Source organism: Blennius ocellaris (assembly GCF_963422515.1).
Source record: "Blennius ocellaris genome assembly, chromosome: 22".
In the NCBI taxonomy this organism is placed as follows: domain Eukaryota; kingdom Metazoa; phylum Chordata; class Actinopteri; order Blenniiformes; family Blenniidae; genus Blennius; species Blennius ocellaris.
Window position 1 is genome coordinate 11,275,962 of NC_137671.1, and position 15,707 is coordinate 11,291,668.

The window sequence follows — 15,707 nt, forward strand, 5'->3', positions numbered from 1 at the left end:
CAAAAAAAAAAAAAAGTGATTCAGAATCATAGATATTCAGCGTCACCGCTGGAACATTATTCTGTGCATGACTCCACACACTGCTCGTGTATGTTAAAGCATTATTATTATGTTTAGGTTCTGCAAGCTTGCAAGTGTGTGTGTGTGTGTGGTGTGTGTGTGTGTGTGTGTGTGTGTGTGTGTGTGTGTGTGTGTGTGTGTGTGTGTGTGTGTGTGTGTCCTGCATTGTGAGTACCTCCGTCTCTAGAGATAGCAGATCCGAAATCTTCCTCTTTCCCTCCTCTGTTACCATGACAACAGCTGCTGCTCTCAACAGGTCGACCGGGGCCTGTCTGAATTCACAAACGCACTCATATTCCAGAGAACACGTTAGGACTATTGACAAAAAAACCACACTCGCATATACCCATATGGAGATGATACACGCACAAGCAAACACACAGCAATCTTCCATGTAAGGTAATTACGGCATTTAAGCATTACCTGCGTACTGCAAGGTCAGCGTGAGGGACAAGGAGGGAGCTGAGGCACATTTATGCTAACTACCATGTTCTCTATATGAAATCACACTAAGTGGTGCTTTTAAAAAGGTGTCACTTAAGTGCACTTATGAACGCTACGCACATTATCCTGTTAACGGCTTTTATATTGCGACAGGTCACACGGAGGTTGCGCCACTTGCGTGCGTTTTCGTCTCAATCGGGAAAGCAGACAAACATTTCGCGGCAACAGAGCGCCGAGTTCGCGCGCACAGATAGTATCAGTGTGTCTCGGGTTTCTTATTGGGCCTTTTTGTGGAGATAAGAGATTATCCGTGTTATTGTGAGCTGTGTGTTTGAGCCTATTGCTGGATGCAGAGAATTTCTGAAAATAACAGCTTCCTGGCGCGTACGCGGAGGCAATCCCAGTGTGACTATTTGTCCTCGGCATATACAGTCGGCTTGTTAAAGTGCTAAATATACATGTTGATTTCCAGACGGTTCACCCCAGTGAATGCTGCATCACATCAGCTAAACAGCCACCTGAAAGACCTGGGTGCTAATTGCATTTCTTACATTTACTTTTGCTCCATTGAGCTCGGTGCCAAAATGAATTCCACCGCAAGTTTTGTAAAAGATAGGTGTTCCTATTGTTGTAATGCTAATTAATGTACAGTAATGAGAAACTTGGAGCAAATATTTGCTTGGGCCTCCACAGTCTTATGTTGTTTTGCATTCGACAGCACAGCAGCCAGTAGATTTATTATCATGTTGATGGAAGCGGACCTCAAGGGTTTCCTAAAATTATGGGTCAGGAACCCAGAACGAGTCACGGGCATGTTTTTCAATGGGTCCCCACATGTCTTAAGTGAGTTTAATGAGCCCTCGGTACAAGGGTGAGTGATTAACTTTGATGCATTTCTCCTCCCCGGCTGAAGGGGCTGAAGGATTCTGTGGCAGCCGATGTTGAAGGGTCGTTCTCTTACCCAAACATAAACAAAATATCCGCTCCGCTATACAAATTTGAAGTTTTGTTTTTTGTTTTTCTTTTTTCGCTCCCTCATGATCAGTATCCGTCTACAGAGCCATTTCTAAAGAGCTTTAAAGTATTTTTAGTTGGATCACACACAATAAATCTGCTGGTATTTTAGGAAATGAAAGATGTTTTGTGACGCTCATATTGAGCTCAGTGTTTTGCGTTACTCACATCTTTTAAAAACTATAAAGATGGGGGGGGGTTTTCATTTGAGGAACTTACTTTGGCAACAAAAAAACATAATTAAATGTAGAATACGCCACATATGTAGCTTTAACATTCAAACTAATCCAAAAGTAAATTAAAACCTCTCTCCACTACAAGATGGCACAAGGTTTCTCTGGTATTTTCCTCCTTTTTTTATGTTTTTTTTTTTTTTTTTTACCAATAAGGGAATCGTGTTTTTGTTATATTGGTAACATATGAGGCAAAACTCTGTACACACAGGTGTATTTCCTGCACCTGGAGCTGAGCAACGACTGTAAAGCCTTCAAGTCAGGTTTTGGTGCAGAAAATTATTCAAACTTGCCCGTTGAGGAAAGAGAATTTCTATTTCACAGTGCTTTGCATGTTAATGTCAGCTAAAATATACATGAAGTTACTTGCAGTGTGTCTTGTTTGGAGCTCTGACAGCGCAGTTCACCGCTACACGGCTGTTTATGTTATTCTATGATGTTTGGTGTCCGGACTCATTTGATGTGCCACCAGGAGAAAAAGGAGAGGACAAAAGTGAGGAGCGGGATGATGGAGAGAGCAGGGAAGGGGGGGGGGGATGGTGGAAGGAGGTGGAGGGAGGTGACAGCAGTGGCAGTTTGTAATTGTGTTGATGGAAACCAGACCTCCTCTGGTCTCTCCTTCACATTCTCTCCTTTTCGCTCTCCCATTCCCTTCCCCTCTCTCTCTCTCTCTCTCTCTCTCGCTCTCTGAGGCCCAAAATAATGAGGTCACTCCCCTCTCAAGGACCGCTCCAAATAAAAACCCTGTGTCTCTCCTCGCTTTCGTTCCATCCCGCTCTCACTCGCTCTCCATCTACATCCCGTCTTCCACGCGACAGGCCTGCTTCTCGCGGCGCCCATATTTGGGCATGCTCTGTTGCTCCAACCCCCCCATGCACACACAAAGGGGCTTCTAAGTGACCCGGTGTGTCTCACTGTTAATAAAAAGGCAAACTCTACAGCTTTGATCCCCTTCCCCCATTGTGTACAGTACTGTGTATTTATACTTCTGATTATGTAAGTTTGTATTAGATTGTTTAAAAACGCCTCTTTGTTGAAATAATGCCTCTTCAAAGAGGTCAAAGGCGAGTAATGTGTTTTTTTTTTATGGATCTTTACAGTGGGTGGTGTGGTACAGTGTGTAGTGTTTAACACTTCTGAATCACAGTGAGAAGTTTTGTGGTTCAAGTTTGGGTTGGGGCAGCATTTTTACGCGGAGCTCAAGACCCATGACAAAAAAACAAAAGTATGGCAAAATTCAATAGAATGTGTTCTTTTAATCCTCAATACTGCTGACAAGGTCTGTACTCTACTTTGCCTTAACCACTTACTCAGACCATTTGAGATCATCATCCTGATGACCATTTTCGCGAACTGTGTGGCCTTAGCCGTCTACATCCCCTTCCCCGAGGACGACTCGAACGCCACCAACTCCAACCTGGTGAGTACCGCCAAACATTTGAACTGCGTTACTGCTAAGTGTGCTTACTGGGTTCGCGGTTGTCGGTACAAGCTACACAGCTGGTTGCTTCAACCCAGGAATAGAGTTGAGTCACTGTTTTCTCCGTAGACGTTTGATTATCTTGACGTGCTCGTGTGCCGGTTGTGGCGTGTTGTTGGCGAGGGGTTTTGTGATTTGCCAGCCATCTTATTAGGAGCATTTATCTGTGTGTGTTAGCATTTGTAGCCTGTCATTTGTACTTTCACGGCTTTTATTTATTTTTGTCTTTTATCAGTGTGAAGCTTTGACAAGTTCATAAAGTACATGGAAACCAGAGTGAAAGAGAGGAGGAGGCAAACACGGGAGCAAACAGGCTTAAGAGAGAGCGTCACTTGCCGTTGATTGCTCGTGCAACAGACGTGTTGATTATAACGCTCTGTTTTGAAACCCGAATAAATTGGAGGGTTTCAATTATTTTAAGTGAGGACTCTTAAGTTGTATCACATAAAGCCGTGCGAGTTTATTTTGATCAAAGGCAAACTGTCATTATGGTTGAGAACAGAATAAGTGTTTGCAACAAGAGACTTTGAGCTCCTCTTGGTGGACTGATTTGTTTTAATCGGGCGATTCTGTGCTTCTCTCATCCCGAAACATAATTTGCTCCTTCTTTTTTCACATCGCAGTGCTTCCCCGAATGGAGACATTTGCACGCACACAATAAGCTCTCACACCCTTTGTATGGACGAGTAACCGTTTAGCGAGGTTGGGGTGAGGTGACGGCAGAGAGAAGCCGGTGACAGTCAGCACTTCTGGTTCCTCTTTGGTCTTTAAGTAGCTGCTGCGAAGCTTTGTGGTGTGTTTGGGCTCATTGCACTGCTGCAGGATGAGCGCTTCTCCACAGTAAATGGAGCATGTGTGTAGCATTCAATGGAGGTATTGAGTGTCACCGGGGAATATAAAAGGATTCCCAACATGTTTCACTGTGCGTTCTGTACAATTATGTGTTGTTTTTTTCCCCCTTGAACACCGATGTATACTGTGTGATTTTGATTGCAAATTTTGATGACAAAATAAAAGCCGTCTTGATTTTATAAGGCTTACCATCCGACAGTCTTGCGGCCTTGCAAACACAGACCACCTGAGATAATCATCTAAAAATATTAGTAATTTCGCAAAAGCTGTGTCACAACCAACCAACAACTAATCTAAATGCAGCATTCCCTGGATCCTGTTTGTTGAATTATGAAGGCACAAATTCTATATGGAGATGATGCGATTTTTTTATCTGTGAAAAGCGCTTTATAAATAAACTTTACTTACTTACTTTCTTACTTGTTATTGCACGCACTCTGTACAGTATTCTTTCATTTCCTGCTTTGTTAGTGCATTTAAATTTACCAGCAAAAATGTGATTTGTCTTAGCTGTGTCACCTCATGGAGACTGTAAGTTGAATGAACCTTCCTTTGACAGGACATTTGCTATCTTTTAGTGAAGTAAGTTTGGTGCATTGATTCTCTGATGATGCGTTTTTTTTAATCAGCTTGATTGTGACTTGTGCCGTTACGGTAGTGTAACTGTTGGTGGATGATTGTGATCTTAGTTACTTTTATATCGGCTTCTAAAAAAAGCCTATTGATCACACCTGGACACATGTGCTCCTTTAGCTGTCCCTGGCCAATGAGAGGCAATATGGCTGAATCGTTTTTTTTTATGACAACTTATGCAGCTTTATTCCTCCTGATATCCTTCACTGTGTTGGTTGATTACAATTCAATGCAGAGGACAGACAGAAGATTATCAAAATGCCCTAACATTGTGATTTTGAGTAAGAAGTGTAATATACTGAAACAAAGCTGAGGTGTGTAAATCATGTGGTTTGGCCACAATGTGGCTGCTCTTTGGTTTATAAAAAAACAAAAAAACAAAAAAAACCTTGAAACGTCCACTTTGGCTGGGTGTCTATAAACTACCTCCTCACAAACCTTCAGTCTGGCTATGAGTTAATGCTGAGAAAGTCCCCTCTTCGCTTAGAATAACAATTTGACCTCCGATACGCACACTTTGTATTGATGTTTTCCACCATTGCCCTGCTGCTTTTAAAGAAAAGCTCTGCCTTAACCTTTGGGGTACACTCACAAATGTCAGCAAAGATTGTGGGTTGATTCGCTCGAACAAACATTTTATTAGCAGATCAAATACATCTGAGTGTGAGCATTACGACACAAGGCTGGAAGCTGAAGAGATTTAACCTTTTCCTCAAAGGGAATACATTTCCATAGCCATGCATTTGATTATTGTGTGTTCACGCTAAAACCTAAATATTTGCATCCGATCTCTTAAATTCCTCAATGTTCTCAGACCTGCATGTGTGTGCTGTGTGGTAGCATTAGTGAAAAGATAACACTAATCCATTTGAGGCCTTGTAACATCTGTCTCTTGTTTTTACTGTTTCCTGGGAAATACTGGAAGTTCGGCGGTAACATGACTGGTTAGCATAACCAGACTTTACTTTGTTGTTGTGTTAAGCACACCTCAATAATCACTTGCTTTAGTATTTTTCTATTTACCCTCTGATGTCTCACTTTGAGATACAGTGTCAGAGCAGGTATATGAGTCAGTGGAAGAGTAAATACAACTGAAGGAGGACAGCTGTTTTCATGTCGTCAGTCTGTCCATCACCCTCTCTCTCTCTCTCTCTCTCTCGCTCTCTCTCTCTCTCTCTCTCTCTCTAGCTTCCTGTACCACGTAAACATGCATTTCTTATTTACTTATTGCAATAGGTGTTCCTAAAGCAAAGCCAGTGTGAAGCTGCACAGATCAAGCCACAATTATTTTCTTTTTTCAGTTTCTTTTTTTCAACCAGACAGGAATTGGCTGCAGGATTCAAATAAATAATAAATCAATGCAAACAGCCAGAATTTCTATTTACTCTCGGATTTAAGTTGCAGGACCAGTAGTCGGGTAGAAAAATGAAAGAAGGCAGTGCAGTAAATTGTGGTTGATACACAAATATGAATATATTGCAAATACAAGCAAGCAGTGAAGTAATGTATTTTTCTCTTTTGCTGGATAATAGTAACACATCCCCACTTCCTACCGTCTGATAGTCGCCACATTTTTTTATTTTTTCTATTTTAACAAAAGCAAAAATCATTTAAAAACACACACAAACGGTGAATATTTTCAGCTTAGATTCTACCTCTAAACAAACCTATTTTTATTTGATGCATTTTTGCAGGCTTTTTTGAACTCTGTGACCCCCCCCCCCAACACACACACACACACACACACCTCTTTTAATTAATGAACACACACCACCCACTCACTCAGACATGCATACCAACGTACACAACCTACTCAGCACCACCACAGCTGTGAACAATTAGTTTGGTAACCTTCTGACAGACAGGAAGCAACATGCAGATGGACCAAAGTCCTAAATATATGGTTGAGCTTTGTGTGCATGTGTGATCGAGGACCAGAGTAAAATAGAGACAAGTTGGTAAATAACACTTTTTTTTTTTTTTTTTTTATTGGGAAGGTGCAACTTGATTCAATATTATACTTAATGTATGTATACATTTTAGGTCTCTTCACATTTGCACCTCAAAAGTAATACGGTTGATCTGACATGATTAATGACTTAATGCCTTTATGTGACGTTAGTAGAAGTATTATGACAAATATGAATTGATTGTGACAGTTTATTTTTGATGCATGAGTGTAATTAAGCCAGAAACCAGAGTTTCTATTGCTGTCTCTTTTCACTGTAGGCCATTATTTGATGGCTTTATTCAGAGTTGTTGATGGTGAAGGTTTTGTCGAAAGCCATTCAAATATGACTATACATGCATATTTGCAAAGCATACACCTGATTTCCCTGCTATCAGGAAATACAATAGGAATCATTTCCTTTACACTCGGATCAATTTTCTTTTCACAGTCCCGTTTGCATCTAAGTGCTGCAAATGGTGACATGGCCCTCTTGTTTGTTTCGATGTTAGTTTGAATTGCCGCAGAAGGCTTTTTAAACAGTGCCTGTTTAATCTCTCCCTGAACCTCATGTGTCATTTCACACTTCCACGTCATCTGCTCCTCTTGTTCAGTGCCGTTGTGATTTGTTTTCATTTTTTTTTTTGTCATTGCGGTGTTTTTTATGCCTGGCCGCACTTCAAAAACTTGGACAAAGTTTGATTCGGCATTATCAATACAGCTGCATCATGCCTGTGGCTCAGTATCCCGCTGATGCTCTTCGTATTTACCTGTGACCCCCCATGTGATGGAGCAGGAGCTCGAGAATCAATATGACACCCCCTCGCGAGATTTGCACAAGTCTTTCTTATGTAATACCAGAGATCTGTTGTATTGCTTCCAGTACAAGATTTCTATTTCTGTCCACATCCCATAATGTGCTGCTCTGTCTCCTTGACGACATGCCCAATAATAGCAGCGGGAGAGGTTGTCATGGATATGGTAACCGTAGTGATGCTCCTTATCTGTCCTTGGTTACAGAGGAAGAGGGTAGGAACCAAAGTGTGAGAAAGTCTCTTTGCTCAGGGAAGAAATAAAAGGTGCACGTTGATTTGTTTCAAGTTTTCACCCTCCTGTAGTTTATTGGGTAGACGTGAGTTTAAACAATCCAGTCTGCGTGTGGTTTGTGCATTTGGAGGAGGCCTTTGCATTGTCCTCAGACACATCGAGCAGATGTGGTCAGGATTGTCGCCACTTTCCACTTTCTCATCTGGCCTCTGTACTCCTGAGTAAGAGTGTTCTCTGTTTACCTGGCAAAACGGCTTTTTGCAGATGACATGATCCTTTTGGGTTCCACAGCATGAGTGCCTTCAGAATGCACTGGAATAGTTTCCCGCTGAGTTTAAAGCATTGGGACATTGAGCGAATTGTTGAATAGTCTGACAAAAACTCAAAGTAGAGTCGCCTCTCCTCAACATTCAGAGGAACCATTTGAAGTAGTTTGGACATTTGAATAAGATGCTCCATGGTTTCCTCTTGTTGGAGGTAAATTGGAGGCAACCAACTGGGTAAAGGTCCCAGGATAGAAACAACTGAGCTGTGAGCCGCTTGGGGTACCCACTCTGAAGTTGTGGAAATTAAAGATTCAGTGGGAACAAAGTCAAAGTTCAAAGTTGCTTTATTTGTTGGTTCAACTACATATTTCCACACATAGAGAACTGAAATGACATGTCTCTCTCACATGACATTTTAAAAATAGAAATTCCACATGCTAAAATATACAGGATAAAAAAAAAGTATGATGGAAATTTTTGTTGTTGTTTTTTTGTGTGATTAAAACCTTCTTAAGGAGCTTGACAGAAAACCATGCTCACGTCACTTATCCTTTCCTCCCACTTCTCTTTCGCTCTCAATCGCTTTCCTCCTTCATTACTCCATCTAATCAGATCAATGGGGATACTTTCAGATTGACAGAATAATGATGCCATAACCAAGCAATTAGCTAATCGATACAAGTGATTAGACACTGACTGATAGAGTGGAGAGGCATGAATACACGCACGTTTACACACAAAGACACGTTCAACACCGGTGTCCCTAAGTTATAGTGAGGCTGGGAAGGATTGAGGATGATCGCAGTCTCAGGTGATGCTTATTGTGATTCTGCGTGTGCAGATTTCAGGTCATTAATTCTCACGGTGCGCTCGCAGTTGGATAGTAAGATGCAATATCTGTGCACCATTCAAAAATGTGTATTTGTACGAGCAGGTATAGTTGATCATATTTCACTGGTTTTTGTGTGACGAGGTGTGTGTTTGTGTGTATCAGCAGTAAGTGACAGGGCGTTCAGCGGTAGATGAATTAGCTGCTGGCTCTGCAGAAGGCGTGTGAAACGAGCACCTTTATATAAATGAATCACCTCTTAGAGGGTAATGGACCTCACCGCAACACACACACACACACACAAACACAACACCTACACAGTCTCTGTGTCTTACCTTTTATGTTTTTCTTTCTTTCTTTCTTTCTTTTTTTTTAAAGACCAGCAGCAGTCATTTGTTCAGATGCTTAAAATAACCCGTGTTTGTGTTTTCCCAAGAGGCAACCTTTGTGGCCGTGTCGATTTGACTATGTGCCGCTGCAAAAATTCACTTAATGAGAAGGTCAGGGTCGATAATTATAAGTACAAAGCAGGCGACTTTGATGTAGGTGACTGCAATCCCCTGCCAACACTTTACCTTGTCGACGATAAACCAAACCAAAGTACTTTTGTTTTGCATTTTCACATCTTTTTAATCTTGTTCACAGGACTTGCAAACTTATCACAATGCAGCCCCACTAAAAGTAGAGAGAGCAGTACACCGACACTTACATTTTTATTTTTTTTTTACAAATTCTGAAATTCCATCCAGTCGTTTCTCATGAGTCACATTCATTAAAAGTCCTATTTATCCTACTCAGGCCTTTTATGTCGCCTCTCAGTTCACCCTCAATCTAAATCAAACAGTTCTAGCCTCTGTCTCTTTTAGCTGCTGAAAGCAGATTTTCTTCTAATGTCTGCTTTCAGTGAAAAGTGGAACTGAGGCCCTTTTTTTTTAGCTTCAAGATCACCGACAAGAACGATGGAGTGATTTTGACACCGGTCTTAATACATCATTTACACTTGACCAGTTAAAAGAAATGGCTGTAGTCTTTTGTAAGTTACATCCATTTAAATCAATATTTAAAAAAAAAAAACAGAAAAAAATCCATCTAATATTGACGTCAAACATTGTATCACACTGCAAACATTCCTAAACATACACAAAAAAAACTGTCATGGAAATTGGTAAATCAGAAATCTACCACTCTCTGCTTACTCGTATTTTACTATTGAAGAGGTATCACATCAATTTAGTTAAAAGCTTTTGAATTTTAAGCTGATTCAGTTCTTGAAGTTGACTGATTTCTTCATTTAACACTCAGAATTTCTCCTTTTCAGTGGGTTTTGCAGTTCTTTCTGCATATCTCTGGATGGGTGACACATTTATCAGTGAATATAACTTAATCCACCTTGTTAAATACATTTTGGCACAGTGTACCGAAACATCTGTGCGGAGCATTGGCTGGAAACCCCAAGGTCACAGTGGGAGACGCCCCCAAAGGTGGTGGAGAATGACCGAGCGAAGATCCTGTGGGACTTCCAGATACAGACGTACAGGATGGTAATGGCGAACCAACCAGACATCGTGGTGGTTGATAAAGGGCAGAGGAAAGCCGTGGTGGTGGATGTAGCAATACCAAGTGATGGTATCATCAGAAAGAAGGAACATGAGAAACTTGAGAAATACCAAGGGCTCAGAGAGGAGCTGGAGAGGGCTTGGAAGGTGAAGGTGACAGTAGTGCCCGCCCCTGGCCAAGTGGGGGCCCTAAGCAGGATTTTATTTTGGGGGCCCCCTTCCAATAACATAATAATAAATATTATTATTATTACTATTATTATTGTATTGACGTTTGGAAGCCATCTCTCTCTCTCTACTCTCTACCTGTAAACAACTGCCTGCCGGCCCATCTGACCGCTGATTGGTCAGATGGTGATGCTTCGCGCTTTCCTCTCTTTTTTTTTCTCTCTCTCTGCTGCCTCGGGCTGACTTGGTGGCGGTGCTCTACGCACACCTCTCGGCAAAATGCACGCGCATCCTTTGCGCGTTTGCAGAGTATGATGATACTTTATTGATCCCGAGGGAAATTCAATTCACTTGCGCAAAATGGGGCCCCCCATGGATCGCGGGGCCCTACGCACAGTGCATGTTCTGCGTGTAGGGAGGGGCGGGCCTGGTAGTGCCCGTGGTAATCGGAGCACTCGGGGCAGTAACCCCCAAAGTGGAGGAGTGGCTACAGCAGATCCCTGGAACAACCTCGGACATCTCAGTCCAGAAAAGTGCAGTACTTGGAACAGCAAAGATACTGCGCAGGACCCTCAAGCTCCCAGGCCTCTGGTAGAGGACCCGAGCTTGGAATAGAAAAACAAGTGACCGTCCGCAGAGGGCGAGAGGGGAATTTTTTTTTAAATATATATATATATATATATGCCCTGCTGGTTAAGAATGTCTATTCATAGATGGAGAGCAATGATCCATCTGCATTCACTTGACCAAACAAGTTTTGTCAATGAGAATAATGCAGTTCATGTATACATTCTTCGGCCGCTGGACATGTCGGGCTTTTTTCATCTTGCATGAAATGTTTCTAAACCACAACCTGTTCAAACTGCCGCAGGCTCAGCAGTCATTATTCAGAAATCATCAACACTGCGTCTTGTTCCCACAAAGAACAAAGAACACTTGAATTACTATTTATATTACCGGCAGTGGTCCTGTTCAATAGAAGCTACGGTTCCGATGTTCTGTTTTCTTACTTTTGCCGATTTATACTACACAGTTGCAGTACTTTAGTGCCTCTTAAAATGAGCCACATTTATTGATAAAACATTTTTATGTTTAAATCCACAGGGCTCAATCGATTTATTCTTTTATCTGCCAATGAAAACAAATAAAAAAGCAGTTGGCTGTACTTTAATAGACAATATAGCCCAGTGTCCGTGCAGGTTGAGCAAGATACTGAATATATCCACTGTCTGCATGTGGCTGACTCAATTGGCGGCTGATTTTGAATCAATAATTAATTTATAAGGCTTGATTCAAAGTCTGGACTCCCTATGACATTTACTGCAATACCAAGGGGTTTTTCTTCAGTAGTTGTACAGAAAGAACAGAATAAATAATAAGTGTTAGAGTGCTTGGATGGCATGCATACGTGTGCAGCCAACAGAGACACTGTTGGTGGCTTTCTAACAGTTGGAGTGAAGATAGTAGTATATGTCAGTGAGTTCAGTGTTTTTACATTTCAAGTTACTTGACAACAAGTTAGATACAAGCCAGACTCGTTGTTTTCCCACCTGCTAATCTCTCCTTTTTGAATTAATGCTGTTGGACTTGGTGTCGGAGCTGTACAGTAGTGTAGTACCTCACTGAGATAAACCAGATTATTATATTTGAGATAGATTTACTGTAACCAAAATAAACTGTTCATTCATTCATTCATTCATTCATTTGTTTCTCCAAATTCTCTTTTCTTTTTGCATTGTTTATGCCATTGGTACAGTCTGATTGCCAAACCAAGCTACTGATGGATCGGTAATGCCTCTTCCCGTTCCAACTAGATATGTTCCCATTTTAAATTAAATGTTTTAATCCACGTTTAATTGAAAAGTAACGCATAGAGGGTCAAACCATTGAAGTTGTGACACTGGCACTCTGATGTGATCCAAACTAAGAGGTTTGTGACCCAATACTCAGCTTGTAATCACAGTCAGATGGTTTATCATTTTATGCAATTCAAGTATCCACATTTCTCCTACGTGTTTCTCTCTCTCTCTCTCTCTTTCTCTCTCTCTCTCTCTCTCTCTCTCTCTCTCTCTCTCTCTCTCTCTCTCTCTCTCTCTCTCTCTCTCTCTCTCTCTCTCTCTGTCTATCTCGTTCCCCAGCTTCCCCCAGACACATCAAAGTCCTTGAGAGGCAGACTTGGTGAAACTAATAGTAAAGGCTAATCGCTAACATGTGTAGCCATGTGCTGCTTAACCATCTGAGCTGTGTGTGTGTGTGTGTGTGTGGTTTTTTTTTCCTGTTGCACATGTATTACACATCACTTCAGTTTCATCACTTCGGCTTACTTTGACAATCTTCCTCAAAAACATCCTTGCAGAAATTATTGCAATTATTGTGTTGTCATTCTCCATCAAAACCATTCTGCATGTTGCTTTCTGCTTTGGCACATTTTAAAGATTAAACCATCAATTGATGAATGGGAAATGTATTCAAAGGATTTAAGAGTCCATTTGAGTGTGAAGTGAAAGAGTGAAATAGTAGAATGCATCAAGAGGACTTAAAAAAAAAAAAAAAAAAAAAAAAACTCAGTTAAATCATGAGGTTAATTCTCAGAGTGCTAAAGCCAATAAATTCTCCTAACTTGCATGGAAATCTGCATCTGGCAGTGACACCGCAACCTCCCTGAAGTCACAGACGCCGGTGGCTTAAAAGAACAAGTGTCATTACAGACTTACAGCTGCTTCCTCATACTTGTTCACGTGCAATTAACACTCTAAAAAATTTATTACAGGAACACTGGGAGACTAGACATGTACTGTGTGCCCGCAACATCCGCTTGGCAGTAATCGCTGGTCGCTCACATGCTGTAGTTTGTTTCTTTTATTTATTTATTTTTTTTCCCCCCACTGCGCAAATGTATGCATGCCCGCGTTAAGGTCCTGCTTTTGAAGTAAAAAGCTGTGTGGGCACTTTAAAGCCTTTCAGATGAAGCGAAATATATTATTCAAGGCAGCCAATGAAAAAGAGCTTTTTCTTTCCCTGCGTGCGAGTGTGTGTGTGTTTGAACCCGCTGTTCTGCAAAGTCGATGATGCCAGCCCACAGATTGACAGCTCTGGCAGAAAGGTAATAGGCAGCCACCTTTACAAGCACCTGTGTGTATGTGTCTGACTCCAGAAGAGAGAGGCCGACTGTGAACGTGTGGAAATGCAATTCAACAGGTGAGTGCTGCAGTCGGCAGCCATGAAGATGAAATGCAAGCCACAAAAGGAAACAAACGCTTGAACACCGATTCACGACGACAATGGCTAACTGTCCTTGTGTCCTTTTCTTTGAATTAGAAAAAGTGTGAATCCGCTACATTATTCAGAATCCACATCTCAAATCTGCTGTTATTTTGTGATTTAAAAATTTTTTTATGTTCTCTTGCAAAGACTTTACTGTACATTCTTGATCTCTTTCAAGGTTGTGCATCAGAGCATGCATGTGTTTTTAACCAGAATCAAACTGAACCTAAATCCCACTATAAGAACAACTGACATGGCAGCAACACCTATTGTCAACTAAAGTTTATGTATGATAACATGTATTGATAATTGTATGTGTTTAGACTTCACTACCCAGGATTAATACATTATTAGTGCCAGTTTAAGGTGCTAAAACTCTTTTTGTTACTGTTAAATGACTTTTTTCCCCTGTAGAACATATAGAGACACTCCACTTTAATAATAATGTGTTCAGTGACAGTTTAGTTAACTGTCAAAAAAAATAAATTTCATAGTTTTTCATTATTAATCTATCTTTTATTTGAACTCTTCACCACAAAATTTCCGTCTTCCTCTGTCTTCCAATATTTGCGATATTCCTGATTGGATTCACGTTTCCTTTTGTTTTAACTTCCGCCGAGTCGTTTGTCGTCCATATCTGCCGCGCCGTTCCACCTCTTTTCCCACGTATTTCCTTTCTTTACTGTTACCGCTCGGTCCCCTCACTGCACTCATCTTTCTCTCTGGCTCTCTCCCATTCCGTCTAATACCCTGTCACTCTCTCCATCCATTATTCATGGCACAGTCACAGTCGGCATTAAAGGACCTTGCAATATCGCTACGGCAACAACGCAGCAGAAGCCGCCGCATTGGATCATGGGAAACTGGGTCACCTCCCAGGAGCGGGAGGGTGCGGGGGGTGCAGCGTAGGGAGGTCGCTGTCACACACACACACACACACACACACACACACACACACACACACACACACACACACACACACACACACACACACACACACACACACACACACACACACACCTGATGGTTGTCCTACAAAGCAGGAAGACGGGAAAGGGAAGCGAGATGAAACAGACAGAAGAGAGGAGGCGCAGAATGGGATGGGATGGGAGATAATAGGTTTGATCAATGATCCAGATACAGTAACCGGCTTAAAGAACACACACTTAACGTGCGCTCTGTGGTTGAAAAGAGAAACACACATGTTCTCTAACACACTCAAGCAGCTTTGTCTTTCTTACCATGAGTCAGGCTGCGTTAATTTAGTTTTGCCGCACAACATTGAACTTAAATGAGACAAAAGGAAGAATTTCTTGATGCTATCAAAAACGTCATCACTTGTTTTGACACAGCATTGATCAAACTGCAGATATCATATGACACGCTTTCACAATCAAAACCATTGATTTACCGTCATCTGATCCAAGCCACCTAACAGTGCGAAAGCTGACTGGTTAATGTCTGTTCATATTGAACACATTAATAGAAAATGCTTCAGTGGATTCTTGCCCTTGCCTATTGATTCCACTCTAAATAAATTTCAGTGTACAGATATGAATGGGAGCAGCAATTCAGAGTGTGAACGAGGCCGCTCCATTGATCATGACCAATCTGCCTCCCACCAGCTCCCGCTATAAAGACCCAGCAGCAAACACTAACTGATTTTCACTATTACAGAGTGCATGAATCATCATGGAGATAAAATAAACAATAAACCTTCTGACGGCAGAAAAATTAAAAATGCAATCCACATTTCAGAGCTTTAAGACCCTTTATATACTTGGCTTCACCTTCATCCATTTTCAATAGATTTAAATGGAGAGAGAGATCAATAAGGCATTAGATTATTTACCTGGATTCACCTCATTGAAACCACATGTTCCCCTGTTAACACTTCCTGTCTATATCACACA

The 15,707-nt window shown here is 41.4% G+C and overlaps 1 protein-coding gene across 1 annotated transcript in view; it reads left to right on the forward strand.

The window, feature by feature from the left end:
* Window positions 1-15,707, forward strand: part of cacna1c (calcium channel, voltage-dependent, L type, alpha 1C subunit) — a gene marked incomplete at its 5' end in the record, with an annotated part of 194,491 nt that overhangs the window by 69,944 nt on the left and 108,840 nt on the right. Inside the window, one exon of the mRNA XM_080518084.1 lies at window positions 3,066-3,171. Coding sequence (XP_080374210.1) covers window positions 3,066-3,171 — 106 coding nt within the window. The remainder of the gene's footprint in view (window positions 1-3,065; window positions 3,172-15,707) is intronic.